The 24,938-nt window shown below is 24.8% G+C and overlaps 1 protein-coding gene and 1 long non-coding RNA gene across 3 annotated transcripts; both read left to right on the forward strand.

Annotated features, from left to right (window-relative positions):
* Positions 1–3,343: 3,343 nt before the first annotated feature.
* On the forward strand, positions 3,344–9,595 carry LOC117169207 (keratin-associated protein 10-7-like). Of its 2 annotated transcripts, none has more exons than XM_033355455.1 (8): positions 3,344–3,563; positions 3,700–3,756; positions 3,830–3,883; positions 8,781–8,831; positions 8,911–9,015; positions 9,098–9,145; positions 9,241–9,282; positions 9,454–9,595. In XM_033355455.1, exons 1-8 carry the CDS (start codon positions 3,533–3,535, stop codon positions 9,480–9,482), a joined length of 417 nt encoding a protein of 138 aa, XP_033211346.1. In that variant the 5' UTR covers positions 3,344–3,532; the 3' UTR covers positions 9,483–9,595. The 2 variants fall into 2 exon arrangements, with proteins under 2 accessions (XP_033211346.1, XP_033211347.1); XM_033355456.1 differs by having other exon boundaries at positions 3,700–3,753.
* Positions 9,596–16,073: 6,478 nt separating this feature from the next.
* LOC117169283 lies at positions 16,074–24,354 on the forward strand. The gene is made up of 3 exons (XR_004466644.1): positions 16,074–16,211; positions 21,138–21,200; positions 24,125–24,354. It is a non-coding gene; the product is annotated as an uncharacterized LOC117169283 (long non-coding RNA).
* Positions 24,355–24,938: the final 584 nt, after the last annotated feature.

The raw sequence follows: 24,938 nt of genomic DNA on the forward strand, positions 1-24,938 counted from the left end.
AATATCAATTTTGAAAAAAATGGAATAGTATAATTGCCAGTAGAAATAACCTATTTTCAATCAAACATGAATCGAACTTTCATGAAAAAAGTAAAAAAAAAAAATTAATAAAAACTAGTAACGTTTATTGAAAGTAACGCCAGGCCACTTTTTCTTTTTGGACTACGTCATCGGTATCAATCCCTGAGAAGAAAACTTGGAATTTTATCACATCCCTGTGTGTTTATCCGGTATCTTTCTTACCGCACTTTCTACTTTTATATTGAGGAAAAAAGATTATAGTGCCCAGATCTAATATTTGTATAGATAATGGGATGTATATTTTTTAAGTTTAAAAATCACACAGATACTTATCAAAAATTTAGTTGTGATACCCTCGTGATAAGTCAACTGAAATCTTTTATCGATGAAAACTATTTTTTTTGAAAATTTGTCTTTTTGGTTTGAAAGTTGATCTTTGAAAGTTCATCTTTTTTTGTAGAAATATGGTATTTTTCTGAGATAAAAATGCAAATGTTTTGTGGAAGATTCAGCTATTTTCTAGAAAATTCACCTTTTGTTTAAAGTTTGTATTTTTGTGTTGGAAATCTTTCTTGGATGAAAATTTAACTATTTTTTCCAACTTTTTTTTTAATTCATCTGTTTTAGAAAAAATTTCATCTTTCTTGAATAAAAATGCAACTGTTATGTTGAAAATTTAACTCTTGTTTGAAAATTTGTTTAAATTGAATATTTTGGTATTGAAAAGACAACTGAAATATTTTCTGGATGAAAATTTAATTTTTTTGAGATTTTTTTTCTAATTAAAAATTCATCTGTTTTAAGAGAAATTTTATCTCTCTTGGATACAAATGCAACTGTTTGGTTGGAAATTCTTCTGTTTTGTGGAAAATTTAACTATTTCGTAGAAAATTTACTTTTTGCTTCAAATTTATATTTTGATGTTGAAAAATGAATTGAAATCTTTATTCGATAAAAGTTAAACTTTAAAAAGATATTTGTCGGTTTTTATTAAAAATTCAACTACTTTGTAGGGAATTATATTATTTTGTTAAAAATTCATCCTTTTTGGTTGAAAAAATTCGTTTTTTTGGATTTCAAATTCAATTTTTTTCGTAAAAGCGTATTTTTCTTAAAAAATTCATATTTTGAAAGTTCTAATAGAATTTTTTTTTATGAAAATTCAACTATTTTTTGAAATTTTTTTTTGAAAGGAAAAAAGTAATTTGTTTTAAGAGAAATGTAATATATTTTGATGAAAATGCAACTATTTGGTATTCTACTTCTAATTATGTAATTTCTTATTTAAAAATTCATATTTTGATCGTTAAAAATCAACACAAATTTTTTTTAACAGAAAATTCAACTAATTTTCTTTAATTTATCTCTTTGCTTCAAAAAATTCATCTGTTCTAGCTAATTTCATTTTTTTAAAGGAAAATGTAATTTTTTGGTTAAAAACGATTCTTCTTTGTTGGAGTATTCAAATTTTTTTTTCAAAGATTTGGTTAAATCACTAACTTAAGAAATCAATTTTTTCTGAAGATTTATATTATTAGTTAAAAAATTATCTCTTTGATTCAAAGTTTAACTATTTTGTTGAAAATTATTTTTATTTTAAATTGAAAATTCAACTACTTTTGTAAAAGTTAAACTACATTGTTAACATTTATTTTTTCGATAAAAGGCTTATGACTTTAGATGAAAATTTAACTGTTTATTGGCAAAAGTTTTTTTTGGTTAAAAATTATTTTTTTAGCTATCTTTTATAGTAGAAAAGACATTCTTTTGTTTAAAATAAATTAATAAATTGAAAAATGTTAAATTTGTATCTGACTGTTTTATTCCGTTTATAAAATATTCTATGTTAAAAGTATTAAAAGATTAAAATGCTTGTATTTGAACTTATTTGAATATTAATGATCAAGAAAAATGAAAAATTCAAATAAAAAACGTTTTTTTATGAAAAACGTTAAAATTAAAAAAAAAACTTTAATTTTTACCATGTTTTTTGTAATTGAATTTTTCTAAATGTGGCTTCTTACCAATTTTTGGAAAATGTTTGGATTTTACTAAATGACAGCTCATTATTTCGGAAGAGCATTCTCTACAACTCTAGTGTTTCCAATTTAAAAAATAAATAAATAATCTTAAATAATATAAAAAAATTGATTTCTTTAAAAAAATTGTTCTAACGATTTCGGCCATAGAAAAATTTACTTTTAAAGTTGGAAACACTAGAGTTGTATAGAATGTTTTTCCGAAAACAATAATCCATCATTTATTAAAATTCAATAATTTTTCAAAAATTGGTAAAAAACGACGGTTTGCAAAAATTTAATTGTAAAAAACATGGTTAAAATTAATATTTTTTTGTGTGAATTTTAACATTTTTCATATAAAATAATGTTTTTTTATTTCAAATGACATCAGTTATAATATTATGATTCTAATTTTGATTTAAACCAGACACATATATTTTGCTGATTTAAAGAAATGAATTCCTTGGCTATATTTTCTTGATTCAAATAAATATTTCTTACATTCAAGGAAATATTTTTTTTTTTTATTCAAAAGTTATAGATTCGTTGAAATATGATAGTCATTCAATGAAATATTTATTTAATTCAATGAGTTCGATTCTTTGAATTGATTCGGACGCATTTGAATCAATGAATTTTTCCAAGCTTGAATCAAGTTTTTAGGTTTATTTAAGTCAAAGAAGTAATGATTTTATAAAAAAAATTAAATTGAAAGTATATTTACACAAGAGCGCCTATATAAGAGCAGCAGAGGTTGCCTCACACTCGCCTTGCGATTAAATCAGTCTCTGGAAACGTAAAAAATCTGTAGTAAATTGGTTGCGACGCATTCTTGTCACTGTCTGTGTTCTGAGAAACTCCATGGGCCAGCAGTTCTAGGAAGGACTAAATCAGTCGCCCTTATATTAGCGCTCTTGTGTATTTGTTAGAAAGATTTCATGCAATTATACAAATGCAGCATTTATCTAGATCAAGATGATATTGTGGTTAAATAAATTTATATTTATTTAGTTGAAGGAAATATCCATGTTGCGACAGCGTCATGGACTCGACGGACCCAAGTTCGATCCCTGGTGCAGGTGGACTTTTCATTGAGTTTTTCTGTTTCGGATTCGTCAAGAATTCAAATTATGAGATTTGTTTAAATCAAATATGTTGAATACTAGTGTTATTATATGGGACTTCAATTAAATTTTGATTAGACTCATATTCTTCAAACTATTGATACGCTCTTGAGATTATCGAGCGATTGATAACGTGCAGCGTATAATGTAATAGATTAATTACAACTTCCATGTGAATCATTTTATTGATTGTCAGTGTGCAATTCTTGTGCACTCAGTACGTTTGTTTTGCACTCATCGTAGTCACAATTAAATTTTTAAGGCGGGAGAGTTTCTATATATGTTATAACAACTAAAGAATAATCGTCAGTATTTTGAAATTGCACTGAAAGTGAAAAATTGAAGAAAAAAAACATTAAAATAAAAATGTCTGAATGTTGTTCAAAAAAGCAGACGAGTAAGTATAATAAAATAAAAGTCGAATCAAATAGAATTCTATAATTGGAAAATTTTGGACTAATTATTAGTTTTAATTATTTCATATTTTATTCTGATTTTTAAAAACTGGTTTTAATTCTTGGTTCTTTTTATAGAAAAAAATGAAGATTGCTGTGCAGATTCATCTGTGTGTTGGACAATTCTTTGCGGTGGTTCGATTCCTGATATAAACACTTTTTTTTTAAATTTGTATTTGAAATTAATAATTAAATTGATTCGTTTCAGGTAAAGCTCAGCAATTTACTGAAGAAGGCGCTTCTTGTGTGATTAATTGCAAAGGTAAGTGGCTGTCCATAAACTATGTTACAGTTTTCAAGCTAGTTTTGATCCCCTCTCCCTCCCTTTTTTCAACACAATAGTTAAATTTTCAAAAAATATATTTTATACCAAAAGAGATGAAATTTCAACATTACATTTTTTTGCATGCATTTTTAATTAATTAAATGAATTTATAATTAAGAAAGATGAAATTTAAACCATAGGTATATTTTAATTTTCAACTAAAAAATATATTTATGGAACCAAAGATGGAAGCGCCCAATTTTAATTTGAAAAATTAATTTTCAACCAAAAAAAAATAAATTTGCAACCAGTTTAGTTCGATCAAAAAATACCTAGCTTAAACAAACATTTAGTTAAATCCTCAAAGAAAAAGATGAATTTTAACAAACAAGATAATTATTTAATTATTTATTAATTTAAATTAAGAAGATACATTAATTGTCTACAAAATAGGTGAATTTTTTAATTCATAAAGGGTACGCTTTCATCGAAAAATTGAAAAGTTAAATTTTGAAATAAAAAAATTAGTTTTTTCAAAAAAAATGACAACAAAAAGTTAAATTTTGAACCAAAGTGATGAGGCTGAAACAAAACAATGTTTAAAAAAGTAGTTCAAATTACAAAAAAGTAGTTAAATTTTCAAACAAAACAGAAGAATTTTTAACCACGTAGTTAAATTTTTAACCAAAAAGATTAATATTAAACCAAGAAGATTAATTTTCCACCAGAAAACAGGAATTTTCAACCATCAATATTAACATTCAAAACAATTTTTTTATTTCTTAACCAAAAGTCAATTGAATTTTCAACCCGAAAAATATGATTAAAAAAAACCTCCAACAAACTAGTTTAATTTCCTACCTACAAATACGTATGATTAATTTCTAACCAAATAGTTCAATTTTCTACTAAAGACTAAAAATTTTTAAACAAATACATACATTTTTAACTATAAAAGATTAATTTTCTATCAAAAAGATGAATTAAAAATATGCATTTTTAAAAAAGTTAAATTATTAACAAAATAAATTACCTGCCTATTATCAACATTAAAATGGAGAATCTTCGGGTCGAAAAAACTCATTTTTTACGAAATAGTTGAATTTTCGAACAAAAAGATGATTTAAAAAAAAAGCCGAATTTTGAACAAATAAAAATTTTTCGATTGAAAAAGAAAAAGCTTATCCAAAGTTTTGAATTTTTTGCCAAAAGATGAATATTATTTAAAACAGTTAAATTTTTATACAAAAATATTAGTCTTTAATAAAAAAGTTAATTTCCAACCAAACAGAATTTGTAGCCCAAAAAGACAGATGCATTTTCCCCCAAAAAATATCATTTTTTAACCAAATAATTAATTTTCAACCAAATATTTAAATGTTCCTAAAAGTAGTTTAATTTTTATTTTTAATCAAAATCACAGATTTGATAGAAAACAGTTAAATTTTCAATAAAAAAGTTACTATTTAACCATACAGTTTAATCTTCAATTGAGTTGTTAAATTTTCTACTGCACTGTTGAATTTACAAGCTACAAAGGCAATTTTTCTACAAATCAGTTCCTTTTTCAAATTATAAATATGAATTTTCAACAAAAATGGTGAATCTTAAATCAACAAAAATCTCAACAAGATATGTAATAGATGATGTTTCAACCAAAAAATGTTTTAATTGGATAAAACACTATAGAATTTCGAACCAAAAGAAATGATTTTTGAATAAAGAAAATGAATTTTTTATAAAAAATCACAAGTTTTTAACAAAACACATGAATTTTCAAACGTAGAAAAAATCAATTTTAAATATAAAATACCAATCTTAAACCGAAAATTAAATAGGTCAATTCTTAGTTAAAAAAATACATTTTCAAAAAAATAAATTATTTTTGACAAAAGCGATGCATTTTCAACTAAAATTATGAATCTTTACCACAAAACGGAGTTTTCAACAACAGAGTTAAAGATTTGATCCAAAATATTTTTTTTCAACTAAGAAGATTAATTTTACAAAAATGGAATACTGAAATTTTTAACCAAAGAGATGAATCGTCAACCAAAAAAATGAATGTTGAACAAATTATTTTAACTTTCAACCAAATAGTTCAAGTTTTGCGAAAAAAGGACTTTTGAAACGAATAGTTGCATTTTCAAAAAAAAAAAAATGAAATAAAAAAAATAGTGGAATCCTAAACCAAAACTGATTAGTTTTCAAGCAACCAATTGATTTTTTAACTAAAAAAGACAAATATTTAACAAAATACATGAGTTTATAGCTATAAAAGATCAATTTTCAATTTAAAATGTCAATTTTCAACAAAAAAAAAATATTTACATTTTTAGTTACATAGAAAAATTTGCAACAAAAATAAATGATAAATCTTGAACAACATCACAAAAATGTATTTTCGGCAACACAGAGTTTAATGTTCAACCCAAAAAATAAAATTTTTAACAAAATAATGAAAATTTTAAAAAATTAATGAAAATTTCAACGAAATAGTAGATTTTTTAACCAAATAAGATGAATTTGAAAACAAAAATCTAATAGTAGACTTTTTCAAACAAAAACAGTTGGATTTTCTTATTGAGCTCTTTTAATTGCGTTCGCATTCAAATTGAAAAATGAGAAATTTCTTGAAAATAGGGAGAAAAAGAATTTTAAAAAAATGGGAAAAGAGGGGAATAGGCGAAATATGAAAAAAAATATGAAAATTAAAAAAATTATAAAAATATGAAAAAAATATGAAAAAAGCTGAAATATGAAAGTGACTTTGAAACTTATCTAGTAGAGCGGAGTGAAAATGATCAAATTAGTCGAATCGTTTGAGCTGAGCAAAAAAATTTGTGGATTGGACATCCGAAAAAATTTAAAAAAATTTTTGAAATCGGTTAATATCTTCTGTTCCTCTTTTTTATTTGAAAATTCAAAACTTTTAAAATTCCAAAAAATTTGTCTACTACTTCGAAAATGATGGCGAATTTTTTCTACGCACAGTTTTTGATACTGATTGTTAATGAAAAATTATATATTAAATAAAGGTTTTTGTGCTCAATTTAGAATTTTTTGAAAATGGCCAAAAACCAGGTTTTCTTAGATTGAGTCCTGTGCACACATTTTGAAAAAAGTTTAATATGTCGAACCTGAAATTTCTTCAGCTGGAACCAAAGAAAAAAGCTGTTATTTTCTTTTTTGCAAAAAGAAAATTGTACAGATGTTTCAAGCGTTCAAATGTTGTCAATTTAACGTTTTTTTGAGTAAATAGGTAATAAAATGCTGAGGTAAGAATTCTTTAGAATTCTTTAGACTTATCTTTGGTTCAAGCTGAAGAAATTTCATATTCGACATATTCAACTTTTTTCGAAATGTCTGCTTAGGACTCAATCCAAAAAAACATGTTTTTTGGCCATTTTCAAAAAATTCTAAATTGAGCAAAAATTTTTTTTATTAATCATTTTTTATCATTATTCAGTAGCAAAAAATGTGCATAGAAAAAATTCGCCATAATTTTTGAAGCAATAGGGAAATTTTTTTGGAATTTTCAAATAAAAACAGGGAACAGAAGGTATTAAACGATTTCAAAAAAATTTTATTTACTATTTGTACCTATTATTTAGTTATTATTCAACGTTACTTTCTCTGTCAAAAATTCATGTATTTAAAAAAATCCTACGTGGATTTGAATTTTGAGTCAATACCTTTGAAATACAATTGGCTTTGTGAAAAAACTGAAAATTGAGTTTTTTATAGTAAAAGAAACAATCCTTGTGTTTTTCCATTTTTTCGCCAAAAAAAACGTGTGTAATTTTTCAAGGAACCTTTAGATTTAAAAAAATCGAAATGGAATTTATGCGTATTTGTATATGCATATTTGAAATTTTTTTTCATTTTTTACTATTTTTTTTAATTAATATTTTTTAACTTTTATACGTAGAAGAATATAGTTAACAGATTTATAAGTATATTCTTTTATGTTCAAAATTTGGAAAATAATGATTTAAAACAAAAATCTTAAAAAATGAAAAAAAGTTGTCTCAATAATTATTTTTTCTTCACACAAATTTATTTTACATGTAAAAACAAACATTTTTTCACTTTGGAGTTTTTTATTAATGCATTGATACCGAGATATGAACTGTTGAAAAAAATTTTTTTTTTATTTGATGCAAAATCCTGTTAAGCAAAACAAGAATCCAACGACCAAATTTGGACCACAACGAATAAACGAAAACTAAAAATCCTATTGAAATCTGAAAAAAAAACAAAAAAATAAAATAAAAATTTCGGACAAAAAAAAGAGAAAAGAAAAATGAGAAGGCAGCCAACCACATCCACATATGGTTGGCTGCCTTCTCATCTTTCTTTCCTTTTTTTATGTTTGTCCGAAAATTTTATTTTATTTTTTTGTTTTTTTTTTCAAATTACAATAGGATTTTTAGTTTTCGTTTATTCGTTGTGGTCCAAATTTGGTCCTTGGATTCTTGCTTTGCTTAACAGGATTTTGCATCAATTTGATTATTGAACGTTAAATGGGATTTTTAATTTGGATTTTGGTCTAATTTAAATTTCGTAAATTTTTATTTTTATTTATTTATTTTTTAATGTTATAACTTTAAAACGACTTAATAAAAACATGTCCTCTTGGTTGTTTTTTAAATATAGAAAACTCAATTTTGAATTTTTTTGACAAAGACAATTCTATTTGAAAGGCAATGACTCAAACTTCAAAACCACGTAGGATTTTTTTTAAATACGTGAATTTTTGACAGAGATATAAAACTTTTTATTTCGACCAATTTCGCCCAGGATGGGCAATACTCGTTGACCAGGAGTGTAGGACCCAACATTGACAAAGGGTTAATTTTTTGTCTATTTAGCGTTTATTTATTTTTTGCAGGAAATGGGAATTGTTGTGCAAAAGACTCGGGCTTCCAGATTAAATGCAAAGGTAAGCCAATAGTCCACCTGTTAATAATAAATTAATTTTTTGATAACACTCTTTCGATCATGTTTATAAAATTTTACAGGAGCAACTGGTACCTGCTGCGAAATAGATTGCGGATGTTGCACCGTTTCCGTAGAAAAATGTGAGGATGATAACGGCTCTTGCTGCAAAATTACATGTTGTGCAGGTATAAATTACTCAGTATTTTTTCGTTATTGTTTAAAAAAAGACAACAACATTTGCTTTATTTAGAAAAATTAAATTTCCAGATAAAGCCGAAGACAAGAAAGTATGTGTACTTCGCTGCGGAAATTCAGGTACTTCTTACTGAATTCTAATTCAATTATTCCAAATGTATAAACTCAAGCTAAAGAAAAATTTATTAATTTATCTGTTTTCTGATTTTTTTCAGGTGGAAATTCTGCAGGAAATTACTGCGTGATTAACTGTGACGGTCAGAATAGACTTTAAAAAAATTTAGTTTCGTTCCTACTTCAGTTTTTCCTTTTATAATTAAAATTTCATTTTAATTGAGAATAATTTTTTTTATTAAAAAAAATCTGTATGAGAGAAAATAATCTCTTATAATATTTGACGTAGATAAAAAAGATTTTTTTTGTTTCAGGCAAGAAATGCTGCGTTATCAAGTGCTAAAAATGACGGATGAGCCGGAACAGTGATAAATGAATTATGGTTTTTTTATCATAGCTTTCATGTATTTTTTCTTTGATTTGAAAGTAATAAAAATTAATTAGTTCAAACCTAAATTTCAATAATTTGATTGGAAAATTTTTGTTCTCGAATTTTCATGGATTTTGCGCCTGAAGTGCAAGTCCATAAAAAATAAAATAATTGAATGAGCAATTAATTAATTCAAATAAACAATATTTTTTGAAAAAATGATACTCGAAAGTTTCGCAAACCCCATGAAGTTTCAAAAGTATTTCTCATAAGAAAAAAAATACTTTTTTGTAATTTTTTTTCAGAATCTTGAATATCTGGTAAATGGAATTGATACTCAACATTTCTCTTCACAATTAGCTACAGAATACAAATAAATTTTTTTTAACAATCATCCCCATAAGTTTTTTTTATACGATTCAAAAAAAATGCCGTAAGTGAAAAATTCGATATTTATTCTTATAAATATACGTTTAAATTATTTGTTTACAGTTTATTATTGTTTATAACATTCTTCTGTTGGAATAGAGTTAAAAAAGTAGTTTTTTTAGCACTTTCCAACTTTTCAGTTAAAGCGAGGAAGTAATCAATTGAATTTAATATACATAATTGTTTAAAGCATTTTTTGCAGTTTTTTCTGAAATTTTCCACTTTTTGTCAACTTTTCAGCTAGAGTGAGGTAATAATGGATTCAAGTTAACGAAAGTAATTTTTTAAAAAGTTTATTATTATTTTTAAAAACACCATCTTGTAATAATGGTAGAAACTCATGGTTTTTCTAAAATTGTTAAGTAATATTTGGCTTTTTAGTTATGAACAAATAATGAATAAGTAATGAAGAGAATCGCTTTTTTAAACAATCTCTTCATTTTGTTAATAAATTTTTCTGAAATCAAACAGATATTTGAGATATTCTTCAAACTTTCAATAATGTTTTTAAACCGGAATTATTTATTACCTCGCTTAATTGAAAAGTTAAAAGTAAGTTAAAAAAACGGAAAAGACATGACTTTCTAACTCTATTCTGAGAGAAAATTGCTAAAAAAATGATAAATTGTTTGAACAATTTATTTAAGGATTTAATTATCAGTAGCAAATAATATTTTATATATAAGAAACAAATTGTGTTTCAAAAACCACAAAAAAAAAATTATTATCACCAAAAACTTGCAAAACTCGATGTATCGCTTATGGGGTTTTTTGGGATACTATAATAAAGTTTTTATAATCAAGTCTTTATCTACTGAAGTCTTTACCAACTCAGGTCTTCACTAAATCAAGTATTTAGCAAATCGTCTTTACCAGCTTAGGTCTTTAACAAATCAAGTACTCACCGAATCAAGTCTTTTACTAGCCCAGGTATTTACCAAATCCAATATTTACCACATCAATTATTTAGAAACTCAAATATTTACCAACTGATGTCTTCACCACATCAAGTATTTTCTAGTGAAGTCTTCTCGAAACCAGGTCTTTGCCATCTCAAGTCTTCACCAAATCAAGTCTTTACCAATTTATTTATCTACCAACTCAAGTCTTTATCAACTCAAGTCTTCACCCAATTAAGTCTTTGAGAGATTAAGTCTTTAACAATTCAGGTTTTTACCAAATCAAGTATTTACCAAATCAAGTCTTTATTAAATGAAGTCTTTACCCAATCCTTTATTGACTAGATCAAGTCTTCTCCAACTCAGGTCTTCAACTCAGGTCTCCAACTCAGGTATTCACCTATACAAATATTTACCAAATTAAGTTTTTACTCACTTAGGACTTTACCAAATCAAGTCTTCATCAGCTCAAGTGCTTATCAACTCAAGTCTTCACCAACTAAAGTATTTACAAAACAAGTCCTTTCCGATTCAGGTTTTCCCCAAAACCAGTATTTACCAAACCAAGTCTTTACTGAATCAGATCTTTACCAGCTCAGGTCTTCACAAAATCAAGTATTTAGCAAATCAACTCTTTGCTAACTCAGGTCTTCACCAAATCAAATATTCACCAAATCAAGTCTTTATCAGCTCAAGTGTTTACCAACTCAAGTCTTCACCAAATGAAGTATTTCCAAATTAAGTCCTTTCCAAATCAGGTTTTCCCCAAATCCAGTGTTTAAAAAATCAAGTCTTTACCAAATCAGATCTTTACCAGCTCAGGTCTTCACTAAATCAAGTATTTAGCAAATTAAGTATTTACAAACTCAAGTCTTTACCAGCTTAGGTTTTTAACGAATCAAGTATCCACCAAATCAAATCTTCAGCAAATTCAGAATTTACCACATAAAGTCTTTGTCAACTCATGTCTTCACCAACTCAGGTCCTGACAAAATCAACTCTACCATTTCAGGTCTTCACCAAGTTAAGTATTTAATGGATCAAGTCTTTACCACCTCAGGTCTTCACCGAATCAAGTATTACCAAATCAAGTCTTTACCAAATCAGGTCTCTACCAGCTCATGTCTTCACTAAATCAAGCATTTAGCAAATAAAGTTTTTACCAACTCAAGTCTGTATCAACTAATGTCTTTACCAAATCAAATATTTACTAGATCAAGTCTTCACCAACTCAAGTTTTCACCAAATGAACTCTTTACCATAGAGGTCTTTACCAAATGAAGTATACCACATCAATTCTTTACAAATTCAAGTATTAACCAACTCAGGTCTTCACCAACTCAAGTCTTTATTAACTCATGTCTTTACCAACTTATGTCTTTACCAACTCAGGTCTTCACCATATAAAATATTTACCAACTCAAGTCTTTACCAATTTAGGTCTTTACCACATCAAGTAATTACTAAATCAAGTCTTTACCAGCTCAAGTATTTATCCATTCAAGTCTTCACTAAATCAATCATTTACAAATCAAGTCTTTACCAGCTCAGGTCTTCACCGTATCAAGTATTTTCAAATCTAGTCTTTACCAAATCAGGTCTTCACCCTATCAAGTATTTCCAAATCGAAATTTTACCAAATCAGGTCTCTACCAGCTCATATTTCCACTAAATCAAGTATTTAGCAAATAAAGTTTTTACTAATTCAAGTATGTACCAACCCAGGTATTCAGCATATCAAGTATTTACTGAATCAAGTCTTCAACAACTCAAGTCTTTACCAACTGATGTTTTCACCAAATCAAATCTTTACCAGCTCAGGTCTTCACCGAATGACTTAATCAAGTATTTACAAATCAAGTCTTTACCATCTCAGGTCTACACTAAATCAAGTATTTTCCAAATCAAGTCTTTACCAACTCAGATATTTACCAAATCAAGTCTTCATGAAATATTTAACAAGTATTATAAATATTTATTTATTAATAATGGATTTAAACAAGATTTAGCTATTTTGTGTAAATCAATTTTCGATGAAATTATCTTTCAATAAAATCGACCAAAAATAAAAATCACGCTGATTTTTCATGATTTTTGTTCAAAACGAGCTATGCCTTGAAAATTATTCATTTCAGAGAAAAATATTGAACACAAAAAATCTAGATCTCAATTAATTACACATTTTTTCTGTACATTTTTTTTATGTATTCATTATTTGAAGTGTGACAATGATTTCTAATTTAATAACAGGTTTAAAGCTTTTAAAAACTAAGATCTTATTTATGTAAAACATTTTTTTCTACAATCAAAAGATTTGAAAAAAATTTAATAAGAACAAATTTTTAATTTTAGCTTTTTCTTGTATTTTTTCGTACAGAAAGTTTAGAAAACAATGCCAGATAATAATTAAAAATAATTTTTTATCAGAATAGATTGAATGCGTATTTGTCAATAAATATAATTTTTAAAGAATAATTGAACTTTGTTCAACAGTTTTTCGCAAATGTTTAATATTGATATTTCTCTTATAGTATAATAAAATTCTTATTTGTTATTATGTAGACTTGTTTTCTGAACCTTCTTTACCAAACAAAAAAAAACCGAAAGTAAAAATGAAAAAAATGAAAATTGACTTTGTTTTCGAAACATTTTGATTATAGATCAAAATTTTGTACAAAAAATTGTGGTATGTTTTCAAAAATTTTAAGCTTGTCATAAAAGGTCATTATGACAAATTTAAAAACATCTTTTTTCATAATTTAAAAAAAACGATAAGAAACTTTGTTAATCGTAAATGCTAGTACTCTTAAACAATTGATTACTTAAAAAAATTTTACAGAAAAAATCTGTAATTTATTCGGATTTATACTTTTAATGCAAAATTTTATATAAAAACAATATTTCTCAAAATAAATTATGAAGTGTCTAATTCACATTTTTGCGACTTTACAGGAAAGACAAAAAACACTTTCAAAAATTTAAAGTTTTAATTTATAAAAAAAGTGATTAAGACATTTTAAGATAAATCAGTACTGAATCGTATACTCAAAAGTTTAAATAAAAAATGTTATTTGTTTTCGAGGAAATTCAGGAAAAAATTTTTTGGATTAAAAAATAAGATTAAGCTTCGAGAAAATTGAGGGACAAGTTTTTTGTCGTACGAGGGGCACATTTTCTCAAATAATCCAAAAAGGAAATTAATAATTTCAATTAAGAATTCATCTCTTTGGTTGAATTGAACTGAAATTTAAACTTTTTTGTAGAGAATTAGTTTTTTTTTGTTGGAAATTTACCTTTTCCTTGAAAATTTAATTTTTCTGGTGGAAAATTTAACTATTTTAATGAAAATTGTATTTTAGACCTAAAAATTAGATTTTTTATTATTGAAAATTCATGTTTTCAGATGAAATTTGAACTTATACATTTTTGGTTAGAAATGGATTTACTAGTTTAAAAATGCAATCATTCAGTTGAAAATTGATGTAATTTCTTAAAAATTTGCTTTTTCACAACAAATTTAATTGCTTGGTTGAACTTTAAACTAATTTCTTAAAAATTACTTGTTTTGTTAACAATTGGTAATTTTAATTAAAAATTGATCTCTTTGCATAAAAATTGAACTGCTTTGATAAAAATCTTGTTTTTCTGGGTGAGGAATAATTTTGTAAACTAGAAAATAAACTATTTGGTTAAAAACGAAACTATTTGATGAAAAATGTACTTTTTTGTTGAAAAGTCTAATTTTCTGATTGAGAATTGAAATATTTATTTTTTTGAAAATTCGTTGTTTTTTTGGTTTATTTAAAATATTTTCCATCTAAGTAAAGAAAAAATTTCATTAGAAAAGGTGCTTTCATCTAATTTTCTATACAAAATTTGAATTTTCAACAAATTAAAGTTTATTTTTAACAACAACAAAAAACTACTTTTTATGTAAGTAGTTTACTTTTTTTAACAATGAGATGAATTTTTAATTAAGGTTATTAACACTCAGCCAAAAAGTTACATTTTCAAATCGAAATATGAATTTTCAACAAAAAGGTTACTTAATTTCAACCAAACAGTTAAATTTTGTATTAAAGAGACAAAATTTTAAGAAATTACATACAATCTGAACTAAATAGTTCAATTTTTAAACTAATAAGATCACTTTTTGACAAAAAATGTAACAGTTTAAATTTCATTTCAAAAAAACAATTTGAAATAAGAACAATAATTTCCTACCAAATTGTTGAATTTTCAAGCCTAAAAGACAAATTTAATTTAAACAGTTATTATTCAATAATAAAAAACTAATTTTCTAACATATTGTTGAATTTTCAAGAATAAAAGACAAATTTTCTACTAAACAGTAGAATCTTTTATCAGAAAATATTAAATTTTATCCAAAATATTATTTTCAACTAAATAGTGAAATTTTCATGTGAAAAAAAACGAATTCGCATTAAAATAGTTCATTTTTTAACCAATGAGATGAATTTTCAATTAAAACTATTAACATTCATCCAAAGAGTGGAATCTTCTAAAAAAGGCGAATTTTCAACAAATTAAACTTTTTTTAAACAAATAGCTAAATTTTTAAACTAATAAGATAAATTTTTAACAAAAAATGAACTACTAGAAATTCCATTAAAAAAAATTAATTTTCAAACAAAAACGAATTCTCTTCCAAATTGCTGAATTTTCAAGCCTAAAAGACAAAATTTCTACAAAACAGTTAAATTTTCCACCCTAAAATATGAATTTCCAACAAAAAGTTTAATTTTCAACCAAGATGTTGAAATTTTAACCAAATCGGTGACATTTCAAACAAATAGCTGAATTTTTAAACTGAAAAAAAAGAATTTAAACAAAGCTTAAATAGTTAAGATTTCATTAAAAAAAAATATTATTCAATACAAAAAACTACTGAAAATCATGAATCGAAATTTCAGAAAAAAAAACTACGTAATTTATTCATTATGATTGAACTGATAACTTTTTACTTGGTGGAATTTTTTGCATCGCATATGTTTTTAGTGAGATATAATTATTTTCCGCCTTAAAATTCAAAGTCAGTGAGGAAAACATGGGAACTGTGAAAATTGTTTGAAATCGTTTTACGCCACTGATTTAATAGGGCGATGCGGTTGCAGTGAGACGCGATTGGTAGGTTGCGCATGGCACGCAAGTTGCCGGTTGCACACGACGTGAGTCGCTTGAATCAGTCGCTGCGGAGTGGGGAGAGATCAATAAATTCTGAGCGATCGTGGAATTCCAATAAGAAGCTCTTCGGCAGTGTAAGCGTGTACATCATTTTCTTAAGTTTCTGTATCTACCCGACAAGAAAAAAATCTCAAGATGCCTTCTCCCTGTGGTGACGACAAATGCAAAGGTGAATTGATTTATTTATTATTATTTTGTTATTTACTAACGATTACGAAAAAAACGATGCGCGTTTTATCTGACGTTTACTTGATCTTTTTTTTCGCTCTGGAGAATTAAATTTCAAATGTTTTCGATTTTGACGCCCCGAGTAATAGATTCAGCAACTGCATTTATATAAATATTTCAGGAATTGGGAATATAATTTTTTAAATTTATTATTTATTTTTTAAATCATATTTTTTAATATTTGAATGAACTTAAGTGGGATTTTTCGCTTTATTTTTACTCACGATTTGATTGATTAAAATGCTAAAATTATTTCTATCATATTGAATTGCTTTCTTAAATACTATAATTCAGATTCCCATATTCTATTTTTAAACTAAAATATTAAGGATTTTTCTATTTGAAATAATTTTAACTATTCTAGAATAATTGGTTATTAAATTAACTCCCATTGGATTTTTAGCTTTATTTTTATCCAAAATTTAATTGATTAAAATCGTAAAATGATTTTTTAAATTCAATTTACCGCTAGGAAATTTCCGAATTTAAAGAATTAAACGAATTGTTTGTTCAATATTATTGATTTATTAAAAACAATATAATCAAATATTTTTATAAAATTTTCTCCAATGTTTAAAGTTTAAAAAAATTATAGTTTGAATTTAAAATTCTTTTTTGAAATTAAAAAAAATTGAAATCTGAAAAATATATATTTACGCATAAAAAATTTTGTTTGCTAATTTACATGGAATATTAAAAAAGAATTACAACAAATATTCAAAAAAATTAAAAGAAGCTTTGATACATTTGTTTTATATTAGTAATTCGGTTTTTGAAAATATTTTTTGTAAATAAAAAAATCGGCTAAATCTCAGTTTGGAAATTTCCAGAATAGTAGAATTCCCTAACGGGAAAACTGCCAAATTATGAAATATCCGAGACTAGAAAATTCCCAAATTTAAAGATTAAAAAATAGTTTTTTAATCAATATTATTGATTAAAAATGTGATAATGAAATATTTGATCAAAGAAGTGTTAATTTAAAAAATTTAGTTTTCGAATATTTCATTATTGTATTCTTAATTAATAAATAATATTTTTTTAAACATTTCTTGCGTTCAGGAATTTTATTATATGTGAATTTTAAATGTCTGTAATATTATAGAATGTTCGGGAATTTTAATCTTTGTGTAATTTACAAATTCGTGGTTTTTAATGTTTCGGAAGTTTTATTGTTTAAAGAACTTCTTATTTAGTAAATTTTATTTTTTTGGGAAAATTTATAATGTTACATAAAAATTTAAATATGATTGCATTAAACTATGTCTAGATTTAAAAATGAGTTAAATTCAAAATGTTTTCGGCTGAAGCAGATCGACTGATTATATTGAAAAAATGAAAATTTAGTGAAAAATATTTCCAATAAAAAAAACGAATCATTCTAGAATCAATTATTTTTAAAGTTAATATTATTTTCTGATTTATTCTCACTCTTATCATAATTTAATTACTTTATGAATTTATTCAGTGATAATTTCAATAAAATGTGAAGAATAATTTATTTAAACTCTATTTATTTGAAATCAGAATTCGGATATCGTAATTATCATGTTGACAATCACAAAAGGATTTCAAATGTTTTTGAAAATGACGGAAAATTAACAATTTTTGACAAATCGTAAAAATTTCGGAATTTGCCATTCAAAATTAAATTTGATTGCATTAATCTAAAGATAAAAACACAAATATTCAATTTTTGTATTCCATTCGAGTAGATTAAAAAAATATAATTTTATGTCTTTTATCCCAAAATTGTTGTTAATTTTCTTTTGTTTTACAATAAAGAATAAAAGTTCGAATCTAAATTGTTATTAACGAAGAAACTTTTAGAATCAGTGAACCACTAATTAAATTCAATATTTTTTATTTATTATAATTCCGTTATTAATAAGCAATAAAAGTTAATTATTTTTCTTTTTATAATCTAAACCGGCTTTTTGATAATTTCCATTACTGGCAATGCACTTTAACCGGTTCTTCATTAGTAAATTTATGTGATTAAAATATGAAAATTCAGCATTAACAAATTGAGATTCAATTTTTAATTTACCTCCTTAGACTTTAATTTTATATTTTCACATTCCTCTCTAACTACTTAGTATTTACCGAGTTAAGTACATGGACCTTGTGTATATAATTACGGCTTTAATGGCCGGTTTCTCTAATAAGATCAGAGGAATAAAATAAAAAAATGAAACATCCTCTCCAGGATAATTTCTCTCCCAGGAAGAAATTCTCACCATGAAAGGAGCTTCACCACCAAATAAGGAAATATTCCAAACAAGTTTGAAATCATAAAAAAATTATTTATCTCTGAACTTTTTTCGAATTTTTAATTTTTTTATCCTCTTCGTCGATTATGTCTTGAGACCATTTTATACCATGCAATGAAGAATTTCCACTGGCTTGAAAATGGAATCCAATAATGGATATATTAAAAGAGGGTGGGGGGTAAGAATTTTCTTGGAATGCCAATCGCTTTTGCGTTGGTAGCGTTCACATCATTCACTCTTGTTGGAGTTATAAATTCGTAGGGAATTATATAAATTGATCGTTTATCCAATTTACACCCTGAGTCACTACTCATTTCATAATATATGAAATGCAATTTCCTTTGGTATTTTATTATCAGGAAGTAATTTGAATTTTATTTTATTAGCATAATCGCGCGCTAAGCGAGATTGTAATTGTTTTGGAAAGATTCTTGAGGAAGTTCTAATTTGAATATTTAAGATATGTCAGATCAAAATTTCATCAAAAAGTTAATTTTCAAAAATTTGAAATTTCAACCACAAAAGATAAATTCGGAAAGAAAAATGTAATGGTGTATCTTCAACCTCAAGAGTTAGATTTTCAGTTGAAAAAATTATTTCCTACAAAAAGAAAAAACTTTTTAAGAAGATAGTGCAATTTTCAACCAAAACGATCAATTTTTCACCAAGGAGATTAATTCATACCGAAAAAGACGAATTTTTAACAAAATACATGCATTTTTAACTAAATAGTGGAACTTTCAATCAGAAATAAATTTTCTACCATAAAGATTGGTTTTGTACAACAAAAAAATAATTTTTAATAGAATACATAATTCTTCAACCAAATAGTATAATTTTCAGTTAATAACGTTCATTCCCTATCAAAAAGGAGGAATTTTCAATAAAATATAATTTTAAACCAGACTTGACTTTTCAAAAACAACAATAATTAATTTTTATCCAAGATGATTACTGTATACCAAAAAAGACGAACTTTTATCAAAATGTATAATTTTTAACTAGAAAATGATATTTTCAGTTAAAAATCAATTTTTTATCATGAACTGATTTTCTGCAAAAAAACGAATTTTTAACAATGTCAATTAATGTTGAACCAAATGGTAGAATTTTCAGTTAAGAAAATTAACTCTATTTATCAAAAAAATTAATTTAAAATCAAATAATTAAATTTTCAGTAGAAAAAAATTCATCAAGATAGTCGCATTTTCAGTTCATAAGTTAATTCTCTATAAAAAAGATGAGTTTTCAAGAAACTACATAAATTTTAAACCAAGTGCTTGATTTTTTAGTAAAAAAATTAATTTTCAAGAAAAAAAAAGAAACTAATTTTCAACAGAACAGTTACATTTTCAACAGAAAATATGCATTTTCGAGTTCTCAACAAAAAAGTTTAATTTATTACCATAATAGATAACATTCTACGAAAAGGATGAGTTTAAACAAAATGGTTAAATTCATATTAAAATATTGCATTTTTAACCGGACAGATGAATTTGAACCAAAAACATTAATTTCGTACAAAACAATGTGTTCTCAATAAAACATGCAATGATAAATCTTCAACTACAATAGGTAAATTTTGAGTTAAAAATATATTTTCTACCAAAAAGAAAACATCATATTTAACAAAATATTCCAACTTACAACAACAAAAAATTAATTTTTAACCATGAAGATTAAGTTCTTAAAGAAGCTTCTAAATTTTTTTCCGAAATAAAAAAAATGTGCATTTTATTTTAAAATTGGTGAAATTTGTTGAGTTTAAAATTATTTTCGTATCTTTTCAAAACTTCTGAATTTCTCTATAACTTGCTGAACTATTTTCCGAAACTTTGCAATCATGCAAAATTGAAATATTTTTCTTAAAAATCATTTCTATTTAATTTGCGAAAGTTGAAGAAATAATTTTCTTAAAATGCTTTTTATTCGATATCTGCAAAAATCCACCTATTGTTAAATTTGTTTTTCAAATCTTCCTAAATTATTTTTGAATCTTTTCAAAACTTTGAAGACTTCGAAATATCTTTTAAAATAATTGAAAGTTTTCCTAAAATTGTAAAAAATCCTTAAAAATTGAAAAAATTGCCTTTAAATATTCCAGATTCATTTTTGTCGTGTTTTGAAATCTTCAAAACTTAAAAATAATCTTTTAAATTAATCCGAAATCATTTTAAATTAGATTTTTTTACTGGTATCAATTTGATAAGTTACGATATTCTTAGATTGTGTCCATAATGTCGTTTTCTAATCACTTCGAACATATGAAAAAATTATAACGTGGTAGGAAAATGTTTCGAACATAATTATTTAGAAATATTTAAAGTAACATTTATAATAAAAACATATTTTTTTATCTGCACTATTAATGAACATTCAGAAATTAATTTTATCATAAAATAAAATTACTTATTTAGAAATTTTGATATAAAAAATTGAAAAAATAACTTAAAAATTTTTATGTGTGTTGGAAAGAATGGATAGTTGTGTAATGGTAACTAGCAATTTGCCATTTTTTCCCCAATCCATTAAAACTTTTTTTTCTCTGGGTCATTACAGAAAATGAAGTAACAATTTACGTTTACTTTTTACAGACAAATGCGGCGGAGACTGCAAATGCGGAGATAACTGCAAATGCTGTGATTCCGGAAGTGGAGGTGAGGGTCGTAAAAAAATTATTTTCTGGAAACAGAAGTTCCAGTTTAGTTTGCATTCTCTTTCGAAATCACTTTCGTGAAATCTCAATTTTTATTTAAGATTAAAGTACTGAATATTCAGCATTTGTGTGTGAATTCAAAGATCATTCTAAAAAAATTTCTTCAATTCATGACGAATTTTTATATTTTTATACTCGTTGATTAATTCATGGTATTATTTTATATTTTTCAATAAACAATTTGATTTAATGAAAAAGCAATTAGAAATTAAAGGTATTGCTTGATTTGAATTTTACCTTTTTATCCTCATCGTTAATAATTAACAATTAACGATAATAAGTAATTATTAATCCATGGAAACGAATACAAAAATTTTCTTGAGATTCCTCTGAAATTTAGATTTTTTTAGCGTGACAAAAGAATTTTAAGTGAGAATTGAAAAAGATTTCAAAATATTTAAAACGATTTTCTAATATTTCAAACAATAAAGGGTAGAAGAATTTAAGGAAATTTATTAATTAAAAAAAAATTCTAAAATTATTTAAATCTTGACAAGGCTTTACAAAATTTTAAACAAAATTTCGATTTTTGAAGATAACGAGAAAGAAAATTTTGAAGCTTTTTAAGTATTTTGAAAGATTTCAAGTGAATAACAAAATTTTCTTAAGATTCCGAGGAAAATTTTTAAGCAATTTTTTCATTCTGAAAGGTTTTTCAAAAATGTCGAATTATGATAAAAGATATGAAATCTGACAAAATGTGATCAATAATTTAACATTTGAAAAGGTTTAAAAAATGTAAAATAAAATTTAAACACTTTAAAAGATTTCCAAAATGTTCTAAAAAGAATTTGGAACGCCATTTTTTAATTTTGCAGAACTAAAAGAATAGAGGGTCAATTCGAAAGTTGAAAGTTGAAGAAAATTAAAAATCAAACTGCTGAAAACTGATAACTGAATTTTCTTTATTTAAAAATTCTATTATAGAAAAAAGATGAATACTGAATTTTTAACACTTCAGAATTTTATTGTTTGAAATGGAAGAAAAATGAACTTTTAATTGTTGAATGATTTTTCATGTTTTAAAACTAATTTTTAGAGAATTTCAAAAGATTTCCAAAATTGTCAAAAAGGAATCTAGAATATTTTAAGGCAATTTTTTTGCATAATATTCAAAAAATTCAAAATATATTTAGAAGGTTTAGAAGTTTTAAAGTATCTTTGAAGATTTTGGAAAAAATAAACTTTTGAAGAATTTTGAAAGGTTTCAAGAAAATAAAATACTTTTCTTGAAGTTCCTGGGAAAATTTGGATTGATTCTTTATTTTAAAAATGAATTTCAAAAGAAAATTTAAACATGTTTTCTAATATTTAAAATGATCTCAAATTTCGAAGGGTTCAAGAGAATCAATAGGATTTTGTAAGATTTCTAGGAAAATTACAAATGAATTTTTATTTTGACAGGCAATTTTTTTATTTGTAAACGGTTTTGTTTAAATTTCACAAAAAATTCAAATCATAAGAGTTTCGAAGTTTTGAAAAAGTCATAAAAACAATTTAAAATTTGAAGGATTTCAAAAAATTAAAGACAAAATGTAGATTTTTCAATATTTTAAAATAATATTTGAAAGTTTTTAAGATAATTTACCATGATTATTTATTTTGAAAAATTAATATTAAGAGAATGTTTAAACAGATTTTAAAACATTTAAAAAGTTTTCTGCAATTTTCAAAAAAGAATCTGGGATATTATAAGGCGTTTTTTGTGTAGAATTTAAAAAAAGTTTCAGAGAAATTTCGAAATCTTTTGAAAAAGGTTTAGGTGGTGTGTAAGTTTTATAAAGATTCGAAAATAATGAAAAACCTGCAAAATTAAAAAAAAAAAACAAATTATGGAAATTAAAAAAAAAAAATTATTTTGAGCGATTTTCGAAAATTTTAAGATTAAATTGAGTCAGTTTAAAATATTTTTTTGGAAAATTCATAATTGTGGATAAAATGTGACCTTTTTGGTTAAACATGCAACTGTTTGATAAAAAATTAATCTATTTTGGTTGGAGATTCAATTCTTTTGTGGAAAATTCGTCTATTTGGTTAAAAATTCAACTATTTGCTTTAAAATGTACTTTTTTGTTAAAAATTCATACTTTCGGTTTAACAATAATGTATTTTCTCAAAAATTCACTTCTATTGGTAGAAATATCATCTTTTTTTTATTGAAATGCAACTGGCTCAAAACAAAATACTTTTTGATAGACAGTTCAACTATTTTGTTGAAAATTCGTCTTTTTCCTAGTTAATAATCTTTAACTTAACCTATTTGTTAAAATTCTTATTTGACAAACCTAAAAATATATATTTTTTAGTTTTCTAACGAACCTGTAAGAAAATTATATTCATCTAATCTTAAAAATAAATACAATTATTCCCCTCAAATAGAATCTGAATTTGCTTATTGTTTTCACTATGAATCAATATCTCTTCTTATAGACATAATCACTATGATTAAAATAATCATAAATGATAACTCAGCGAGGTAAACAATGATTAAGCATAATGAGTTTTTACAATAACTCCCGGAATTCGCTTGACATAAATGTTCTAGAGAATTGCGCATTTTTTTCCCTTCTCGTTCGTCGACCGTCTTACTGTGAACATTATCAATTATATTTTCACAGAATGGGCGTAAAACGTTTTTACAACGAATGGGAAAAACTTACAGAATGAATAGACAACAGTGATTTACTTCCAGAAATTATTAGTTCTAAACAACTCTTCGGAGTCTGACTTTCCTTTGCTTTCTACGACGTTGATAATTTATTAAATCACATGGAAAGTTCTTAATAAAAAAAAAAACTTAGGAATTATTTCTTTGTTTGAAAGTCTTTAATTATTATATTTTATTATATTTTTCTCTTGTTACAGAAAAATGCAACTGCAAAAGTGGCGGACAGTGCACCTGCAAACAGGGCTCTTGCCAATGTTAAGGATTCCGAATAGAAAATATGTCACCGCTGCATCTAAAATTTTTTCTTTTTTTATTTTCTTTGTTCAAAATATTCTTTCACGATGTCTTAGGTTTTTAAAATTGTACACGGATTATCCAATTTATGTTACCTACTCGTAGGATGATTATAATACATTAGTTAATCTTATAACTGTATTTTATTTAATTTATTAATCCTTTCCCAAGGATAATTGCCTTTTCCATATTCTCCTACATTTCCATTTTTTTTGAAGAATTCCCCTTTTCTCTTAAAATACGCTAAATTAAAAAAAAATTGCAAATTAAAAATTTAGTCTTCAAAATTATGAACTTTATCGCAAAAATATTTACAAATGTTTACTTGACCGATTTCAAACTACACTATTTCGGACTTCAATTAAAGTTTAGAGCCCAAATAATTTTTTATTAGAAAAAATATCACGATTTAATTAAAATTGATGGTATTTTTTAAACGAGAAAATATTCTTAATTATGAGAACGATTTTATATATATATATAAATTGTTTAACAAATTTGATTGTCTTTTGGACATTTTGATATCGTCGTGAACGGATTTCGAAACATTTGGCAAGGAGATTATCAGAATAAAAAATTTGTTTAAAAATTTTATAAAATCCCTGATGACAATCCGCTAAATAACTTGCCAAATATTTATAAATTGCGACGCGTTTTCGAAAAAAAAAACAAATTTCATTGCATTTTTTATTGCATTGAAGTGTTTATTTATTAAAT

This window comes from Belonocnema kinseyi, chromosome 3, assembly GCF_010883055.1.
Source record: "Belonocnema kinseyi isolate 2016_QV_RU_SX_M_011 chromosome 3, B_treatae_v1, whole genome shotgun sequence".
Classification (NCBI taxonomy): Eukaryota; Metazoa; Arthropoda; class Insecta; order Hymenoptera; family Cynipidae; genus Belonocnema; species Belonocnema kinseyi.